At 55.5% G+C, this 20602-nt stretch overlaps 1 protein-coding gene across 1 annotated transcript in view; it reads left to right on the top strand.

Annotated features, from left to right (window-relative positions):
• The window catches only part of SEZ6L (seizure related 6 homolog like), a 49457-nt gene extending 30463 nt beyond the window's left edge, over nt 1–18994 (top strand). Inside the window, exons 4-17 of the mRNA XM_054082394.1 lie at nt 4699–4891; nt 5780–5965; nt 6846–7011; nt 7898–8064; nt 9219–9413; nt 9504–9642; nt 12678–12874; nt 14078–14272; nt 14361–14552; nt 15100–15294; nt 15851–15883; nt 16649–16763; nt 16972–17074; nt 17362–18994. Coding sequence (XP_053938369.1) covers nt 4699–4891; nt 5780–5965; nt 6846–7011; nt 7898–8064; nt 9219–9413; nt 9504–9642; nt 12678–12874; nt 14078–14272; nt 14361–14552; nt 15100–15294; nt 15851–15883; nt 16649–16763; nt 16972–17074; nt 17362–17391 — 2106 coding nt within the window. The 3' untranslated portion in view covers nt 17392–18994. The remainder of the gene's footprint in view (nt 1–4698; nt 4892–5779; nt 5966–6845; nt 7012–7897; nt 8065–9218; nt 9414–9503; nt 9643–12677; nt 12875–14077; nt 14273–14360; nt 14553–15099; nt 15295–15850; nt 15884–16648; nt 16764–16971; nt 17075–17361) is intronic.
• Nucleotides 18995–20602: the final 1608 nt, after the last annotated feature.

Genomic DNA, 20602 nt, shown 5'->3' with positions numbered 1-20602 from the left:
CTGACCTCCGTGGTGTAGCAGCCACCGTGGAAATGAGCCCCGCAGAGGAGGTTGCACTGGGAGCCGGCAGAGCCAGGCAGCAGCAGCGCAGGGTGAGCCCTGCAATGTGTGTGCATCTCAGACACTTTTCCATGGCAGTAACTCTGTCTCCCCAAATCCACAGGGTGCTAAAGATGGGCTGCTCCGCTGTAAATTCGCCTCTGTCCATAATCCATCAGGTGACACCACTCCTGACCTCACTCCATTGTGAGCTGAGATTTTAATGGAGCATAAAATTAGCCTCTCTACCCCTCCGAGCTTTGCATTTCGCTTTGCTGATGCTTCTGAGTCCTTCAAACAAATTAACTCACAACAGCAGGTCTGCACTGGCTGGTCACGGCCTCATCTGTAGCTGGTTGAACGTGCAGAATGCACCCGTCCAGCAACAGCCCTTGAGGTGCCTGCATTGCTTTGCTCAGCCCTGAGCTACCCCGGCTGGATGGGCACTGGTGGGAGCTGGAGGAGGATGGGTGCTGGGGCTGCAGGCAGCAATGCTGAGTGCCCCGGAGCTGCTGCCTGTGGCTGAGTGCAGCTCCAAGCCTGCCCGTACCCGGCCCCAGGGTGGGCAGCAGCTCAGCAGAGACTGGATGAGGAGGGAAGGGAGCTGCCAGACCTTGCCCTGCACCCCAGGGCACCTTCACAGGTGCCCACGGGCAAAGATTGATGTGCTCCAGCAACCACTGCCGGCAGCGAGATCTGCAGAAAGCTTTTTAAGCATATAGGCAGCAGCATCAGCATGATTTATGTCCTAAGGTAGCTGGAAATAGCGTTCATGGCAAGCGAGACACAATGGATTTACTCCATCTCTTTAATCCGTGCAGGAGATGTCACACATGTTTCGTGCTGATGAGCCCATGGAAGAGGCATACAGCACAGTGCAGGAGCATTGTCTGTGTTTGCTTCCTCACGAGGGGAGGAGGAGGAGGAGCAAGTGCTGAGCTCTTCTCTCTGGACCAGAGGGAACTGCAGGAAGATGTACCAGGGGAGGGTTAGGTTGGGCATTAGGAGCAGGTTCTTCCCCAGAGGATGGTGGAGCACTGGAACAGCTCCCAGGGAAGCAGTCATGATGTCAAGCCTTTGGCCAACACCTTCAGACACAAGGTGTGAACGTTGGGGTTGTGCTATGCTGAGGCAGGAGTTGGATTCGATGATCCTTGTGGGTCCCCTCCGCCTCGGGACGTTCTATAGTTCTAAGTGGAGTAAGGAATGCTCCAGCTGGAGCTGCTGACAGCCGGTGGGTACCGCTGCTCCTCCCCAGTGAGCCAGCCTGGCTGGGAGCAATGCCCATGCCAAAGCCAGGTGGGATGGTCAGTACCTCCCTGCTGCTCCCACTTGTTTGACCCGATGCTGACAGACTCCCTTCCACCGCTTTTGTTAATTATTTCACATGTGCGAGCTCTGCGAGCCTCAGTGGCTCCGGGCTAATTACATCAGGCAGTAACGCGGGGCAACTTCCTCAGCTGCCTTACCGTCATGTGGATAATTGGTTAACATTTAAGTGATTTGGATTTAATTTACAACTCCTGTGTTAGAGATGAGCAGAGGAGACCTTGCTGGGTGAGGAGGAGTGGAGCTGAGCTCTCTTGTCAGGCTGGTGGGATGCAGAGGTGTCCCATGGGGGAGTTCTTTTGTTTCACGTGGGTTTGCTGTGGCTGAGCTGGAAGCTCTGGAGGCTGGACCTGCTCAGGGATGCTGGTTTGTGAGAAGGCTGGCTGGGGTGGGTGGTGGAACTGTGCAGGCTTGGTGTCGCTCTGTGGTGGGGTGGCCCGAGGAGCGGGTCTGGATGGGCTCTGTGTGGAGTCTGGGCTGGTGCGTTCACCTCTTCTGAGTGGTGTGTGGTCTTGACAGGTCCCACTGGGGGCTGGATGTGAGGAAGGTGGTCCTGGAGAGCATGAAGGAAGGTTTCCCTAGGGTTCAGCATGCAGCACAAGAAGGGCAGAGCAACTGAAGTTGAAGTGCTGCCTATTACCTCTGCAAATTTTGTTAGAGACATCTGCAAGGGAAAAGAGAAGCCGCTGGGATGGGAAGGTGCTCACCCTCAATACAAGGACCATGGGAGAGACCAGGGGTGGCAGAAATGTCTGTGGTGTTGCAGCCCTGCCTTGAAATAGAGATTTGGGGAGCAGAGGCTTGGGACTGCTCCTTCACAGCACTTGGAGTCGTTCAGGAGGCCACAAGGACCCTCTTCTTCCTTCCTGTGCACCCTTAGGAGCCAGAGCTTTGCTTGCTGTAAGGGAAATCTGTCTTTGGTGAGGAGCGGATGTCAGGCATGGTTTCGGGAAGGGCTGCCAGCAAACCTGCCCAGTGCTGGGGGCTGCCCAGAGCTGGGTGAGAGCCCAGGGTACCTGCTTGGCTTGTTGATCCCTTGCAGCATCCCTGTGCCTCAGCCCCTGGGAGATGCAGAGCAGCCCGCTCTCTGAATGCTTAGTTAAATTATAGTTATCTTTAAAATTCTTGAATCTTCTTGGCAGGAAATAGAATTTCCCTAAAGAGATTTTTCTAGTGGGTGAGCAAGGCTGGCAGCCTGAACCGAGAATCCCTCCTGTCTTCCCAACAGACTCTTTAGGAGCTGACATTGGTGCAGTCTTTGATTAAAGTAAGAACCTGTCCTCTGCAGTCTCTGACAAGGACTCGCATATGGTCCCTCGCAGTGGCTGATGGGCCTTGGCTGCATCCGTCTGGACCCGCCGGTAACTCCAGAGTGGACAGGGTCCTCTGAGGATGCCTGCTTGCCTTACTGGCATGGGTCCTGTGCAACAGCATCCCTACTTTAGGCTTCTCCAAGCCTGGATTTGCAGGGGGTGGAGGTTGACTGCAGAGCCGAGCATTGCCCCAACCCCATGGCATCCCGTGAAGGGCTGAGGAGATGCTGCTGAGCTCTGCCTGCTTGAGCTGCTCCTCTGAACCCCCTTCCCAGCAGCAGAGCTGGGGCTGGAGAGCAATCAGCTGCTCAGGGGAGGGGGGCGGGGGTCGTTACTGACTGTTTCTCTTCCTAATTTGCTGTTGTGGTTCGGTGCTACCTAATGTGTTTGTTGTTAGTCATCCATCACCGGAGGAAGTTAGCTGGGAAGCAAGTTTGTCTTTGAGTGATTTCAGAACAAAATGTGTTAGAAACATCCTGGAAGCATCTTTGCAGTGATTCAGCCCTGGCTCAGGAAGCAGAACTCTGCCCCAGTGGGAGCTGGGGGGAAGTCGTTAGCATTGGACATAGCCCAGCTAGCATCCCTGGATCCAAATAACTCATCCCCAATAACATTTAATTAATCCCATTTATTAATAATTAGATCTTAGCCAGCCCACCATGCACAATGGATGTAGATGCTGTGCTGGAAAGGCAGGTTTTCAGGACAAAACCTGGAGAAGAATTGATCTGGGGCAGGTCGGGGGACAGGGCACACGCTTGCCCCTTGTTTCTGACCATGAGGACCGAGGTCTGCTTTTCCCTGCAAGTGCGAACCAGAGACTCCCTGCTGCGAAACAAGGCAAAATCAGCTCATCCCGGGTTAAAACCATGTGTCAAAGTGGACCCTGGCATGCTCTGACCCAGCCTGGGAGCTGCTCAACCCAGCCCTGCAGCAAGGACTGGGCTTTTCCAGGAACCATTCAGAGCTTACAGACCTTCGAGGCAGGCAAGAATTTACCCAGTGGGGTTGGGGTTTGTCTCTCCAGAGGAAATCTAGCTTCTTCCAGCAGGTCCAAGGATGCCGAGCCCTTTGGGTGGCTCTGTGTGCAGCACCAGAGCTGGGTACAGCTGTGCCTCGTGTGCAGGGTGGGGTAGATGGACGTGGTTGTGAAAACAGCAGCAAATCCTTCTAGTCACAACATCCTCAGGAGCGCTCGCAATTACAGGCTAAGGCTGCGGCATGTGCTAAATATAGAGCCTTGGTCCTCACACACTGAAGGAAACAAGTGATCTGATGAGCATCTTTCTTCTGAAATACGAGGTTATTTATTAAGCTAAATGGACTTGAAATGCAAATGTGAGGTTACTTTTCAGCTATTTCCAAATAATAATTAAAGCCTTTTGGGACTGCTCATTAGGCACATTTGCTGTGTGACTCCCCGTGCGCTCCCTGGTGTGGATGAGGGATCCCAGGGAGGATGCCTGGTGCACGGGGTGTACGCTGAGTCCTAGGAAAAGGCCCTTGTTTGGTTGCAGATCTGTGCCGAACTCCTTCGTGCCGTGGTGCCTCGAGGTGCAGGTCTGCTCCCAGGCTGGATGCAGGTGGAGTTGGTGCCCTGCTGCCCCCCTGACCAATGATTCTTCCTCCTGACTCTCACCCTGTCTACCCGCCTGCGTGAATGCTGTTTCAAGAGGGACCTAAATGTGGGTCAACTTGTGCTGTGCAGGAGCATCCAGCTTTAAATGTGTCTCCAGTGAGCAGCTCCAGCTGCCTGTGCTTGCTGTCCCAGGGGATGGAGAAGAGGTCAGCGGTCACGGGGGTCCCTCAGGCTCGTGCAGGGCACAGACTGCTCTGGCATAGCTGAACAAGCAGCTCCTGTCTGCAACGAGACCCTGCTGCTTGGAGTGGTGCAAAGGGAAGGCTGCAATGGTGCAAGGCTCTCTGGGTCTTTGGGGCTGAGATATGACCCCTCAACCAGAACTCCACAAGGACCCCGATGTTTGCCTGCAGCTCACTGATCTCTCTTTCCACCCAGGTGAAGAGCGTGAACCTGTCAGATGGGGAGGTGCTCTCCATCCGTGGGGTGGATGGCGATTCCCTGGTGGTCCTGGCCAACCAGACCCTGCTGGTGGAGGGCCAGGTGATCCGCAGCCCCACCAACACCATCTCCGTCTACTTCCGCACCTTCCAGGATGAGGTGGTGGGGACCTTCCAGCTCCACTACCAGGGTGGGTGCCTCCCTGCTGTGGACGCAAAAGGAGGGGTGGGATGGGATATCAGTACTGAAAGGGGCTCCAGGAAAACTGGGGAGGGGCTCTTGATCAGGGAGTGCAGGGAGAGAACAAGGGGGAATGGCTTTCAGCTGAAAAGAGGGGAGATTGAGATGAGATCTTAGGAAGAAATGCTTTCCTGTGAGGGTGGGGAGGCCCTGGCCCAGGTTGCCCAGAGCAGTGGTGGCTGCGCCATCCCTGGAGATGTTCCAGGCCAGGTTGGATGGGGCTTGGAGCCCCTGATCCAGTGGGAGATCTCCCTTCCCATGACAGGGGATGGGACTGGATGGGCTTTGAAGTCCCTTCCAACCCAAACCATTCCATGATCAGTCGCGTGGGGCTGCAGGGGTGGAAGGATGCCAGGTTCTGTTTTCATGGACCAGTTGGGCTCCTGTTTCACTGCATGCCTGAGCTCAGAGCATCAGCTGGAGTGGGGGTGGGTAGCAGCTTGTGTCATGCCTGGGGCAGAGGGTTCAAGAGGCACTGATTTCCCAACCCAGGCACCCGCTGTGCTCCTTACCCCACCTTGCCCCATTTCTGTCCCCATGCAGCAGCTCCTCCTGTACCGACTCAGACTGTAAATCTATTTTTTCCTTGAAGCGCTATGAAAAATAGATGAGTTCAAGTGAATTCTTTTTAAAATAGAAACTGGGTCTGGGAGAAAGAAGTAACAGGTGGAGATGCAGCAGCTTGGTAGTTTGTTGGTGCTCTGTGACTCGCGCTTGACCGCAGGGTCTGTCTGTGGCACCATGGGCACATCCAGCACATCCTTGCTGCTTTGCCCTGACTATGGGATGGCTCAGAGCAGACAAGCCCTAAACTCTGAAATGTGTTTTCTTGCTCCAGTGTTTATGCTGAGCTGCAACTTTCCACGGAGACCTGACTTTGGAGATGTCACCGTGATGGATTTGCACTCGGGTGGAATTGCTCATTTTCACTGTCACCTGGGCTACGAGCTGCAGGGTCCCAGGGTGCTCACATGCATCAACGCGTCGAGGCCACACTGGAGCAGTCCAGAGCCAATCTGTTCAGGTACCCTCCTAGTTAGTTAGACTCAGCGCTGAGAAAAACGAGAAGCCCCAAAGAGAACAAAATTACAATTGCTTTCTTTGTATCATGAGTTAAATGCGGCCCTGGGAGAGGGCAAAAGCCCAGCTCTGTGCACAATGCAATCCGAGGTATGGCAGCTTTTCACATCAGCGGAGGCAGAATCTGCCTCCTAATTAGGCAGGTAAGGGAAAATTAATTACAGATTTTACGTATATGTGTGAGGATATATGTATATACATAAAACAAAGCAAAGTCAAGCTGAGCAAGAGGCTCTCGAGTTAGAGTAAGTCCAGAGGAGGCCACGGAGATGCTCAGAGAGCTGGAGCACCTCCTGCATGAGGACAGGCTGAGAGTTGGGGTTGTTCAGCCTGGAGAAGAGAAGGGTGTGGGGAGACCTTAGATCAGCTTCCAGTACTGAAAGGGCTCCAGGAAAGCTGGGGAGGGGCTCTTGGTCAGGGAGGAAAGGAACAGGATGAGAGGGATGGTTTTGAGCTGAAAGAGGGGAGATTGAGATGAGATCTTGGGAAGAAATATTTTCCTGTGAGGGTGGGGAGGCCCTGGCCCAGGTTGCCCAGAGCAGTGGTGGCTGCCCCATCCCTGGAGGGGTTCCAGGCCAGGTTGGATGGGGCTTGGAGCCCCTGATCCAGTGGGAGGTGTCCCTGCGCATGGCAGGGGGTGGAACTGGGTGGGCTTTGAGGTCCCTTCCAAACAAAACCATTCCAAGATTCTATGATTAAAGACTGCTGAGAAGAGCTGGACAGGCATCAGTGGAGGGGCTCATCCTCCTTGCTGTAGATGCCTGCTGCCTTGCCTTGTCCTGTCTCTTTGCTCATCTCAGTTGTGCTGTGCTCTGTGTTGGCAGCACCCTGCGGTGGGACAGTCCACAATGCCACCATCGGCCGCGTCCTCTCGCCCAGCTACACGGGGAACCAGTCGAGCAGCATGTACTGCGTGTGGGTGATCGGGGCCCCCGTGGGCCAGAAGCTGCATCTGCACTTTGAGAAGCTCCTGCTGACTGAGAAAGACAGGTGAGGCTCTGGAAGCTTCTGTGTACCCACATGCTGCTGGCCGGTGGTGAAGTCTGTGCTGAGCCTGTTTCTCTGCCCCCTGTGAGAGCTTTGCTCTGCTCAAGGTGAGGAGTGGAGCACTGAATATAGTGAGGCTTGGAAGGTCCAAACTGGTCTCATGTCCCCCACCTCGCGTCTTCTGCCCTCCCAGTGCCTGGGCTGCAGGTGTCCTGAGAGGCATCACTGACCTGAGCTTGGGGCACAGCATGGAGGATGCTGCCAGCCAGAGGATGCTGAGGACTGGGGGCGGAGAAAGGTCCTGGTGCAGAAGAGGAGGTTCCTGATTTCAGTGTTCGAGCACTCAGGAGGCAAAGACAGGTCTTTGAGCCAAAATAGCCACAAAAGGCAGGCGCAGAGCACCAGTCCCTGCTATCCTGAGGCCTTGCGCTTTGTGCCAGGGCATTTTGCTAGTCTTCCAATCCTCTAGCTGCGAGGTGATGCTGTATGCTATGTCATGCCTGTCCTCTTCCTCCCCCCAAGCACCCAGTGCCCAGCACTGCACATCCGCACAGCGCAAGAAGCTGCAACTCCCACGCTGTCAGCATCCCTAACACAAAGCACACACTTATGGTGCTGATGCTTGTGTTTAAAGAGCATTAACATTCAGTCTGGTACCAGGCAATAAAGCAGGTTTACAGCTTGTAGTAAAATCAAAGAATAAAGCCTCTGTTTATGACACTCTAAAAGAGACTTATCTGGTTGGTGAGTTCTTGTTTGCACAAGTTCTTTAAAATGCTGTATTCTGGGAGCATTGGAGAGTGGGCGCTGACAATGGGGGGAAGCGATGCTCCAGGGAGGGGACATGAGGATGCATCTGCCATATAACGTGCTGTGTCCTCCTGCACAGGATGGTGGTGTACAGTGGGGACACAAACCAGTCCGCCATCCTCTACGACTCACTGCGTGCTGACAGTGTGCCCTTCGAAGGGGTCATCAGCGATGGCTCGTCCATCAGGATCGACTTCCTTGCAGAGGAGCCCGCGGCTGCTACGGCTTTCAACATACGCTTTGAAGGTGATGTGCTCTCATTTTGTTACCCTGAGCCTCAGGACATTTGGGCAATTAACAGAGATATAGGTGTAGGAAGGGTCTTGGCTGACCCCAGCTCTGCTGTGCCTCTGTGCTGCTCATGCAGGGCAACCCAATCCTCATCTGGGAGTGGAATAGCTTTGGGGGATACATTTGCCCAGCAAGAAATAGGAAAAGAGATAGTGAAATCTCATTTACTCCAACAGAAAGGCTTGATAGTGAGCTGGGTGCCTGCAGAACACGCCTCCTGTGCCTGCTGCAGAGCAGCCCTGGTCAGTGGGTGCTGTGTGCGGGGTGGAATCTCTCCAAACTCAGGTTGAAAAAGCCACCAGCGCTGTGAGAATTACAGAGCCTGCAGTGACGGGGGCTGTCCTGGCCCCTGCCCTCACTGCAAGGCTTGCTCCCCAAGCTGCCTTCCTCCAGACCAGCCAGTAGCTCCTTCAGGGTCAGGACAGGGGACAAGCCTTAGACAGCTCACACAGATTTGCTCCAGTTGTCATTTAAGTGCGTCCTGCTGCTGGGATCAGTCCTGCAGGAGCCCCACACCTCTGAGCAAGCTCAATAATGTGCAGGAGTCCCAGGGGAGATCGCTCAGCAAATACAGCAACCGGCAACCCAGCGAGTGCGTTACTGATGCTGATACATAATGGAAGTGAGGTACAGTTAAGCCTGCATGGCTCAGGACAGCTAAACTGCTGTTAATCCTAATTGCTTGTAAAATACACCATGGAAGACGCCATCCATGCACAATGGGGATGGAAGGATGGGTTTCTACCTGGGACAGCAGCAAATTCCAGGGCTTATCTAGCAAAGCCCCAGAGCTGAGGGTGTGAAGAGCGTAGAATCGTAGAATGCCCTGAGTTGGAAGGGACACACAAGAATTATCAAATCCAGCTCCTGTTCCTGCACAGGATGACCCCAACATATACACCGTGTGCCTAAGGGTGTGGACCAAGGAATATTGTCAGGCTTGGTGCTGTGACTGCTTCCCCTGGGAGCTGTTCCAGTGCTCCACCACCCTCTGGGTGAAGAACCTTTGCCTAATGTCCAACCAAATCCTCCCTGTCACATGATCTTGCCATTCCCACTCCCCCAGCCAGCTCCATGTACCAAGGGCTAACGGGAGGTTTCTCTTCCAGCCTTTGAGCGGGGCCACTGCTACGAACCCTACATCCAGAATGGGAACTTCACCACCTCTGACCCCACCTACAACCTGGGCACCACTGTGGAGTTTACATGTGACCCCGGGCACTCCCTGGAGCAGGGCCCCGCCGTCATCGAGTGCATCAACATGCGGGACCCATACTGGAATGACACGGAGCCGCTGTGCCGAGGTCAGTCGCACACCACGGGGCAATTTTGGGCAGCGGGCACAACCCCCCCAGGGACCCTGTTTGAGCCCTGCCTGCCTCTCACTCCTGCAGCCATGTGTGGGGGAGAGCTGACCGCTGTGGCTGGGGTGATCCTGTCCCCCAACTGGCCAGAGCCCTACACGGAGGGAGAGGACTGCATCTGGAGGGTCCACGTCGGTGAGGAGAAGCGGCTCTTCTTGGACATCCAGCTGTGAGTAGTCGAGACCTCGGTGTGTGCCTCTGCCCTGCCAGTGCTCAGCTCACTTTGCTGCCCTATCCCTGCTCCCCCTGCCCCAGGGATCAGATCATTTCCCCCTCGGAGCTTTTTTCATCACTTATGATGTACTGGGTACCCTCGGGGAGGTCCAGGATAGTGCCGAGTGCTACTGCCTGAGTTCAAAGCACTGTTACAGCATCCATTGCAGTAGTTAATTGCTCCCTAGACAGCTTCTGAACTCCTCCAGAGCAAAGTCACTGGGAGCGATGCCACAGCAGCCTGCAGCTGGAGTGACAGGAGTGACATGCAGCACCACCACAGGCTGGTTTGTGCAGGGTTAGGGAAGCCTAGAGGCATCCACAAGCTGGAAACCACAGTTTAAGTCTCTGGGCTGAATGTGATCCAGGCACTGAGGGGAGGGTGAGGAGCAATGGGAGGCTCTGCCCAGCCCCCCCTTCCATGCCCTGCCTTCATTCTCTCATGGGACCAACTTGCCTTCACAAAATGCTTCTATTGCTCTCCTGACTGCCTGCTCGCTCCTGCACCATTCAACAGCACGGCTCAGAGAGCTGTGGGGCAGAGCTGCCCAGCAAGGGCCCAGCTGCACCATCCAGGCATGGGCAGGCACAGCAGCCTTCGCTGCACTTGCAGGGGTCAGAGGGATATGGGATTCGATGCCAGGCTGGGAGCCCTTGGCATGATTATGCTGCCAATGCAAAGGGAATCTCCTTCCATGCTATTCTGGGTTTTGAAGAGGAGGGCATGTTTCAAGTAGGGGCTTAGAGTCATAAATGCTTTAAAGCTTCCTGTAAAAATCACAAGTTGGAGCTCCCAGTGCATCTCTCCCGGCTTTGTGGGTGCTTCGAGCTGAGCAGATCTGGAGGCCAAGTGATTTGAAGTCGTCAGACATAAATGTCACCGGCAAAATCGTGTTTGACAGAAAGCAGAGATTTACTACAAATGTCAGCTTGCCACGGGGATTAGCTGGGAGCCTTCCAAGAACATTCTTAATAAAACATTTGGGGATTGGCTCAGGCATCTCCAGACAAGGCTGAATGAGATGGGCAGGTCCCATGGTGACCGAGCGTGTCCTGAGCCCATGAGTATTATGAAACACAGCCAGTCGGATCCTGCCTGCGTGCAGGAGTCCAAGCCTGGCTAGGAAAGTTGCTTCAGGCTCCAACCTGATGGAGACCCCTCCTGTGGGGCCAGGAGCATCCTGGTGCTCCCTATCACCCCTCTTTCCCATGGAGAAAGGGGAGGACGTGGTGTCCTTGCCCCAGTCCCTTTCTGCCCCAGCCTCTCCTGTGTTTCTCCCCGGCACTGTAGGGATGCAGCTGCCCCTTGAGCAGGAGGGGACAAGGGGCTCTCTTCTCTCTCCTCGCTGGCACATGGGGTGAGGCAGAGGGGTCAGTGGGGGAAGATGATCTCCATGCCCATCCTTGGGGTCTGTCTGATGGTTTCCCCTACTCTGCTGCTACCAGCACCAAGCAGGCAGCTGGAAAGGCAAGAGAAACAGCTGCCAGCCCCACAGCAATGTTTCCCCGGGATGAGCATCCATCATCTGCCCTTTGCCTGGGAGCAAGGAAAGAGCAGAGAGCCCCTTGTCCCCTCCCGCTCAAGAGGCAGCCGCATCCCTGCTGCAAAGGGGGTGGATGGAGGCTGCGGTGCTGGCTCTGGCTCTGGAGCAGGGATTGCTGCCTGCCTGGCAGGATCCCAGCCATCCTTACCCAGCAGCTCCAGCTCAGGCACCATTTCTGAGCTGCCACTGCTCTCTGCTGGCCGTGGGGACTGTGCTGCTCCCGAGGAATCATAGAATTGCTTGGTTGGAAAATACCTTTAAGATCTTTGAGTCCAACTGTAACAGTCCACTACTAAACCAGATCCCTGAGCACCTCATCTGCCCCTGTTTGAAACCTCTTCAGGGATGGGGACTCCACCACCTCCCTGGGCAGCTGTTCCAGTGCCTCAGAACCCTTTTGGTGAAGGAATTCTTCCTGATAGCCAACCTAAACCTGCCCTGGTGCAACTTGAGGCCATTTCCTCTTGTCCTATCGCTTGGGATAAAAGACCAGCACCCACCTCACCACAACCTCCTTTCAAGGATCTGTAGACAGTGATGAGGTCTCCCTTCAGCCTTCTTTTCTCCAGGCTAAACAGCCCCAAGTCCCTCATCTGCTCCCACAACCTTTGTTTTCCAGACCCTTCCCTGGCTTCATTCCCTTCTCTGGATGAGCTCCAGCCCCTCAACGTCCTCCTTGTAGTGAGGGGCCCAAAACAACCCAGGATTTGAGGTGCAGCCTTGCCAGCACTGAGAACAGGGGCTGAATCCACTCCCTGCTCATGCTGGTCATACTGTTTCTGATCCAAGCCAGGACACTGTTGGCCTTCTTGGCCACCTGGGCCACTGCTGGCTTATGTTCAGCCGCTGTTGACCAGCACTCTCAGGTCTTCCTCTTCCAGGCAGCTTTCCAGACGCTCTTCCCCAAGCCTGGAACGCTGCACGGGGTTGTTGTGCCCTAAGTGGAGGACCTGGCACTTGGCCTTTTTGAACCTCAAGAAGCACCAGCTCCCAGTGCTGCACAGGGAAAGCCCCATCCCACTGCATCCCTAGAGCTGCCAAAAGGTAGTGCAGGCCTTTCCCATGTGGTGGGGTACAGGGAAGCCAGTGTCACCTCATCATGGGACACTGCCCCATAGAGCCACCGGCACCTTCGCAGTGCAAGGGCTCCCTCCCTCCTGAGCCACCCGGACCTCTTGGTATGGGAGGATGGAGTCAGGGTTAGTTGCGGGGCTGCTGCTTGAAAACCAGCACAGCTGCCCCGCTGGGGATGGACCAGCGCCACGGCACTGGCCCAGCCTGGGTGAGGATGGGGATGGAACAGGGATGAGGACTGGCCACAAGATAAGTTTGCTGCATTGCGGTGCTGGGGCAGGCAGTCACCTTGCTGCCCCTTGAGCCCAACACCACTGCATCCTGCCTGGGCTCCCTGCCCAAGCTGCCCTCTAACCAAGCTCTCTTTTTCCAGCCTCAACCTCACCAACAGTGACATCCTCACAATTTACGATGGGGACGAGCTCACCGCTCGCATCCTGGGGCAGTACGTCGGCAGCAGTGGTCCCCAGAAGCTCTACTCCTCCAGCCCTGACCTCACCATCCAGTTCCACTCAGATCCTGCTGGGCTCATCTTTGGAAAAGGGCAAGGATTCATCATGAACTACATAGGTAGGGAGAGCAGGGTACTGGGTGCATCCCCTGCAGTGCAGGCAGGGACTGACACTCAGCCAGACCAAGTTGTCCAGGTGCTGGGTTTGGAAGCAGGGAGAATTGCTGTGACACCGGCATTCCTCTCTACATCATACTGAGCTCCTGCAGAAAGCCCCAGCCCCACTGCAGGTCTCTGGGTCAGTCAGTTTTGGGGTGTCCCTGTATGTCTCCCCTCTTCCAGACTGGCAGGAAGGCAGGGGCATTTTTGGTCCTTGTCAGCCTTCTTCTGGCCCAGTGCTACTGCGGAGCAGAACAGGGGAAGAAATCTCTGGAAATAGCTATGTAGGATCCACACACACACACTCTGTTGGCCATGAAGCTGATGGTACTGAGGCATTGCAACGAGATGTCCTCCTAGGAGAGATCACTGAAGCCAATCCCCACGTGGGCTCCTGAGATGGATGTTCCCAGCTCACAGCAACCTGTTCCACAGTGGCTTAGGCTGCACCTGGAGATGCCTGTTTGCATCACCCTTTGGTGCAGCCGCGTCCACCAGACCAGGGAGGCTGATGCTCAAGGAAGGGACAAGGACTGGGAAGGGCACTTCTTCCCCACGGCTGCCTGTGGTCTCGCTGCCTGCCTCCACTCCTGTCTTTCCCTGGCAGCCTTCTTCCAAGCATGTTTTCCTTCCACAGCTGACAGCTCTGGTTACAACAAACAGAGCAAGCCGCAATGCAGATCACCTGTGAGGCTGCAGGTCCCCTGCTCTGTGCACTGCAGCACACGCAGCCACGCTCAGCAGGCACGGGGCTGGGGAGAGCAGGGCAGAAACCCCTCACCAGAGCAAAGCAGCCGTGCTGTGATCACAGAGCACGGCTCCTCATCCTTGCCTGCAGCCAGAGCTGAGCCTGGTGCTCTCAGGTTGCTCTTTTTGTCCTGAGCTCAGCAAAAACACTGTCTTGTTTTCATCAGCACAGCCTTCCACTTGCTTTTAGGGTCAGGGCTGGGGTGGCTTGAAAGAGCCCAGTTACTGCTGTCCTTCTGCCCCTTCCCTCTGCCCGGGGGATGCCACCAGGCTGGGCTGTAGCTGTACACAGGGCTCAAGAGCTCTTGGGGAGGGACACAGTGAAGAGCTCTGTGTCCGTGTGCAGCAGCTCTGAGGAGGGCTGTGCCGTGGGCTCTCGCTCGGTGGGTGACAGCCAGCATCTCTCTTGGCTGCAGAGGTGTCCCGCAACGACTCCTGCTCCGACCTACCTGAGATCCAGAATGGCTGGAAGACCACATCGCACACGGAGCTGGTGAGAGGTGCCAAGATCACCTACCAGTGCGACCCGGGCTATGACATTGTGGGGAGTGACACCCTCACCTGCCAGTGGGACCTCAGCTGGAGCAGTGACCCCCCCTTCTGTGAAAAGAGTAAGTGCCCCAGGCAGTGTCTTGTTGTCCATATATTGTCCCCATGATTGTGCTGGGACTCCCCTCTCACACGGCCTCTCTTCCCCAGTTATGTACTGCACAGACCCGGGGGAGGTGGAGCACTCGACCCGCCTCATCTCCGACCCGGTGCTGCTGGTGGGGACCACCATTCAGTACACGTGCAACCCCGGCTTCGTGCTGGAGGGCAGCTCGCTGCTGACCTGCTACAGCCGTGAGACGGGGACACCCATCTGGACTTCACGGCTCCCCCACTGTGTCTGTAAGTGCAGGCAGTTTCTCCTGCTTACCCGTAGAATCATAGAACAGTTTGGTTTGGGAGGGACCTCATAGCCCATCCAGTTTCATCCCCTGCCATGGGCAGGGACACCTCCCACTGGATCAGGGGCTCCAAGCCCCATCCAACCTGGGCTGGAACACCTCCAGAGATGGGGCAGCCACCACTGCTCTGGGCAACCTGGGCCAGGGCCTCCCCACCCTCATGGTGAAGAATTTCTTCCTAATGTCTAATCTAACTCTTCCCTCTTCCAATTTAAAGCCATTCCCCTTGTTCTATCACTCCATGCCCTTGTAAAAAGTCCCTCCCCAGCTTTCTTGTGTGCCCCCATCCCAGAGAATCCACAGCTTGGTTTCTCTGCTCAATGGATCACAAATCCTTTCCTGTGGCCAAGATCTCCCCCAGCCGCATGGGGTGGGGCAGAGCTTTGGCCTACCTGAAAGCAGGGTGGGGTAAGACCTTGGGTGATTCCCTGCTGCCTCCCAGGCTCCTTCTCTCCCTGGAGCTCACCTTGTGACTTGTTCTCTTTCAGCTGAGGAGTCGCTGGCCTGTGATAATCCAGGACTGCCAGAAAACGGCTACCAAATACTTTATAAGCGCCTCTACTTGCCAGGAGAGTCCTTGACCTTCATGTGCTACGAGGGCTTTGAACTCATGGGGGAGGTCACCATCAAGTGCATCCTGGGCCAGCCGTCCCACTGGAGTGGACCCCTACCCATCTGCAAAGGTAAAGTGGGGGGCAAGAGGGCAGCCAACGCCTCTGTCCCCAGCCTGGGACAGCCCAGGGACCTTTGTCTGGCTGCAGACACCCCATGGTTCTCTAGTTGGGTGCTAAACTCATTGGAGACCCGGGTGCTTTACTGGATCTGTGCTGAGTGAGACCTACAGCCCCAGGGAGGGGGAGCAAACCCTCTGGCCACTGTGCTGGTGGTGTGGGGTGGACCTGGGTGTTCTCCTGTTCTTCTTGCTTTGTTGCTTCCTATTGTGGAAGCAGTTCTTAATTACTGCTTAATGAGAATAAGTGGAGACCTTGTCTCTGGGGCAGTGGGGCTCTCTGGAGGGCAGCACCATCCCAGGCAGAGCTGTCCCGCTGGTGTCTCACTTGTCCAGCCTGCTCAGTCCCATGCGTGCGCTTGTGGAGATCGAGAGCTTATTGAAAACTGAAAGTTTACAGCGGTGCTTGGGACCAAATGGGACAGGGACACCCCAGACCTGGGCTTCCCTTGCAGCCCGCACCTGCCAGCACCCAGTTACGTACCAGTATCTCTCCATTTCTCTTCCAGTGAATCAAGACAGCTTTGAACATGCTCTGGAAGGTGAGTGACAGGCATTTGCTGGATGAACCCTGTGCAGGGCCCTCAGCCGGAGCCTGCATGGAGCCCAGGAGTCATAGAATCATGGAATCATTAAGGCTGGAAAAGACCTCTAAGCTCATCCAGTCCAACCATCAGCCCAACCCCACTGTGCCTACTAAACCGTGTCTCAAAGTGCCACACTACATGTTTTTTGAACGCCTCCAGGAAGGGAGACTCCACCACTGCCTTGGGCAACCTCTGCCAGTTCTTCATTACTCTTCCATAAATAAATTCTTCCTAATATCCAACCTAATCTTCCCCTGGTGCAACTTGAGGCCATTTCCTCTTGTCACATCCCTTCTTACTTGGGAGAAGAGACCAGCACTCACCTCACCACAATCTCCTTTCAGGAGCTGCAGAGAGTGATGAGGTCTCCCCTCAGCCTCCTCTTCTCCAGACTAAACAGCCCCAGGTCCCTCAGCCGCTCCCAGAACCACTGCTCCCAGAACTCCCTTCCCCAGCTCTGCTCCCTTCTCTGGACACCCTTCAACCCGTCAATATCCTTATTGTACTGAGGGGCCCAAAATTGAACCCAGGATTCAAGGTGTGGCCTCACCAATGCCGAGTCCGGGGGCACAATCACTTCCCTGCTCCTGCTGGCCACACCATGGCTGATCCAAGCCAGGATGCTCTTGGCCTTCCTGGGAGGAGGGAGGGGAGAAGCAGAGGCAGTGATGGGATAAGAAGGTATTTGCAAATCCAACATAACAGGTGTTGTCCTTTTAGTAGCAGAAGCTGCTGCAGAGACATCGCTCGAGGGGGGAAATATGGCCTTAGCCATCTTCATCCCAGTGCTGATCATCTCCTTGCTGCTGGGAGGAGCGTACATCTATCTCACAAGGTGGGGCATGTGGTCGGGCTGGGGGACCAGTGGCAGAGCTCTGTGGCCAGGGCTGGCTCAGCATCACCATGTCCTCGCCAGCCGCTTGCCTTGGGTGTGATCCTGGGGACCTGGGCACGAACCCCCAGCTTCAGGGATCCTGGGGGTGGTGATGCTTTGCTTTGAGGTCATGTTGTGCAGCCTGGTGACTCCTGCATCTCCCCCACAGGTGTCGGTACTACTCCAGCCTCCGCCTGCCCCTCATGTACTCCCACCCCTACAGTCAGATCACAGTAGAAACGGAGTTCGACAATCCAATTTATGAGACAGGGGTGAGTCCTGCTGCTCCTCTTCCTCCCTGGGCAGGGAATTGTGGGTTTTACTGGGCGTGAGTCAAGCTGTCCTGCTGCAGGAGCAGCGAGTGATGGGATGAGAAGCTCCGTCCCCAAGGGGCCAGGTGGGCTCTGGTGGGAAGCAGGAGGCAGAGGGGCTGCAGGGTCCTGGCAGGGAGGGCACAGCTTCCCCGGGAGCGAAACAACAGCCAAGGTGTCTCCTGGTGCCTTGGAGGATTATCTTGAAATGCAGCTGCTGCCTTCAACTGGCTTTTCCTTCCTTTCAGGAAACAAGAGAATACGAGGTTTCAATATAAGGACAGCAGTAAGAGAGTCTCCGGCTGCGAACTTAATGTGCTCTCATAGAACTTCCTCAGTAACTAATCCAGAGACCACGTGGAGTTTGGTTGGACCCCTGGACCTGCTGTTGTCTTTCCTTTTGCCTCTTTATTGAAGATTTTACTGTTTTCTTCACTGTATTTATTCTATTTAAACTGCGATAGGCGTGCTGCAGAGCCCCGGGCGCGGGCAGCAGCGGGAGCCAGGGCAGAGCTGCGTCCTGGCGAGGCCACGGGGGCACCTGCAGTCCCCGTCCCAGCACAGCAGCGCATCCCTCGCCGGTGCCCACACACGACATGCGGGGCGATCATTTTGCAGTTCTGATGTTGTTCAAAATTAAAAATGTCTCCGTTGCAAGAGCCTGCAGTTGATTGCTTGGAGCTGAGGTAGGTGCAGGGTTTGCCACAGGGTCCCAGGGGTGCTGCCAGCCCTCCCCGTCCTGCAGCTCCCAGCTCCCCTCGCCCTAAGCAGGAGCTGCAACCGCGGGCTTGGGGACTGTCACCAGCACAGGGACTGTCCTTGCTTCGAGGAAGCAGAGCGTGGCTCAGGAAAGCTGCTGGATGGTGCAGAGCTCTGCTTGCCACGCTGGGAAGCAGGGAATGGCCTGGCACGCAAGAGGTAGATGCTGCTTTCTTTTCCTGCTTTGCTTTGGGTGCTGGAGAGGCAGCGAGCCAGGACTCGGAGCTCGGTGGAGAAGCATTAACCAGTGGCCCCGGAGAGCTGGGAGAAGCATCCCTGCAGTGATGGGGAGCTCTGCAGCTGGTGCCTCTTTGCTCACACCAGTTATTCCTCTTTAGTAACTCTTACCGTGGCCCTTCCCAGGAAAACCTTGGTCCTACTAACGGCTAGAGGTCACCCCTTGCTCCCCAGTAGCATCTCAGGGTAAGCAGGATGGACTGGGCTCCCTCCTCCTGGCTGTGCGGTCCCTGTTCATTGCAGGAGGATCCTCTGCCTCCTTCGGCATGTGGGCAGAGACGGGGACACCCGGCACCTCTGTGGGTCTGCAGCCCCTCGGGGTTGGCACCTTGCTGGGGTGGGAGATGGAGAGGGGCAGGGGCTGGAGGTTTATTGGGGACGCAAAGGCAGGCAGGCAGTGTGTCTGGGCTCCAGCACAGGAGCAAAACAGACAGAAATCAGCCCATCAGCGCTGGTCCCACTGCAGGCAAACCCCAGTTTGAGCCTCAGCATCCCCTGCACTCCTTCTCTGCCTTCACCCCTACACCTGAGGGGCTTCCCTCTATCTGCGAGGACAGGGACTCCATAGGGCCACCTCCTCTCCAGCCAGGCCCTGGGGACAGCAGTGAAACCACCGATGTGTCCTTGGCTGCTGGGGGCTTGTAAAACAGCAATTTTAACCACAGGATGCTGATTTAGATTTGGGATGGTTAGTGCATCTCTCCAGTGTACAGCTCAGAATTAGGGTGGGTTTCTTTTTTTCCTTTAAAAACAATGAATGTGTGTTTGTAATTTGTAAAAGTTAAAAAAAAAAAAAAAGGAAAAAAAAAAAAAACGTGCCAAAAATGTACTAAGCATTTCATTTCCCTTCATACCTGTCTGTTTTTATAAGAACAATGTGAAAATTGCTGGGATTAAATATTTTTGAACATGATAAAACACTTCCGTGGGGAGCTCGAGCATTCAGTATAACCTTTGGTATTTTTGTGTGTGTGAAACAAGTTTGCAGAGACTCGGACCACAGGTGGAGCTGTGGTTTGGCAGCAACACAAGAAAGCAGGAGTGCAGCGTGTGTTGCACGCCTTGCTGCAGGGTGGTACCCACACACCTCTGGCTGGGCTCTGAGCACATCTTCCAGGAGCCAAATCCCTGGTGCAAACACACAGAGTCCTCCTGCTCCCATGGGATGAAGGCAGCCAAACCCTGCTGGGATACGTGGTGAGCCGGCACAGCCCTGGGGATATTGCTCCTCCATGGGATGCCCTGTGGGAGCCAGCACGGCGCTGAACCCAGTCTCACCCCTTCCCTAAGCATCACCAGCGCCAGCCCAGCTGCAGTGATGGGGTGGGTGGGGATCCAAGTCCTGTCCGGAGGCACTGGGACCCCCTTAACTGTGTCACAGAGCTTGTGCAAAAGGTTGGGTGGAACTCCATTAGCACAGCCCCACAGGGCAGGGGGGCCTTGGGGACCCATCCTGCCCGTGTCCTGGTCACCCTGAAGACCTGTGGCTGTCACTTGGCTGCTCCTGTGGGACACGTGCTGGCTGGGGAACAGATGCTCCCCAAAATCACATGGACAATATTATAGAATCACAGAATTTCTTGGTGGGAAAAGACCCGACCGTATGGATGGAAACTGCCTGTGGAGCTCCACACTGGCCACATCCTGCGCTACTATGATTGCATGGAAGAGAGGAATGGCTTGGCTCAGGGAAGATCCCAGGACTAGGTGGGAAAAATCCATCCACCTGGGCTTCCTGGGAGCCTTTCCAGGCTGAGCTGCTCTAGCAGGGACTCATCCTGCCTCCTGCCCCTTGCCTGTAGGAGGCTTTCCCCTGAACAGCGCTGTCACATCCCTGGGGAGCACAAAATGCACGAGGCATGTGCAGGACACGGTCCCACCTAGGGAGAACCCTCTGGGTGACTGTGGGAACCCCTGAGCGCAGCCCCGCTCTGGGACCACGGTGGCGGGTGTCACTGCCTTGCCATGGAGCAGGATCGGGGCAGATAATATGCTGCAGGCGCTGGGAATCTCAGGGCAAATAGAATTCCCCAGTGCCAGGTTTCCCTGGCAGTGGCAAAGGCTGGCAAGGAGGAATGGGGACATGCAGCCCACCCGGGGTGTCCACCGCCCTGCCAGGACACCCAGGGTCTCTGCACCTCCCTGCTCGAAACAATAAAATGATCCTGCACTCTGGAAATGTGCTTTAAAGAATAGGTAATGCCGTGACATAGGATAATAGCTGTGTTTAGCAGCTGCCAGGCTAATGCACAGGGGGGCGAAGGAGCCAAGGCTCTGATGCAGAGCATTCCCGGAGGAGGCAGCTTGGGCTATTTTTGGACAGAGATTGGAAGAGAATTAAAATGAAGGAGGGAAAAAAAATCTTGATGCTGCCGTTCCTCCTCAGTGACGTAAAGCAGGAGCCAATCCCTGGCCTGGTGCTTTGTGCTGTGGACTAAGCTTTGTCTGGGCGCAGCAGCCACGGCCCTTACACAACTCACCCCTGCGATGGGC

Source organism: Cuculus canorus, chromosome 17, assembly GCF_017976375.1.
Source record: "Cuculus canorus isolate bCucCan1 chromosome 17, bCucCan1.pri, whole genome shotgun sequence".
Classification (NCBI taxonomy): Eukaryota; Metazoa; Chordata; class Aves; order Cuculiformes; family Cuculidae; genus Cuculus; species Cuculus canorus.
This window is presented reverse-complemented; position numbering and strand designations above follow the sequence as displayed.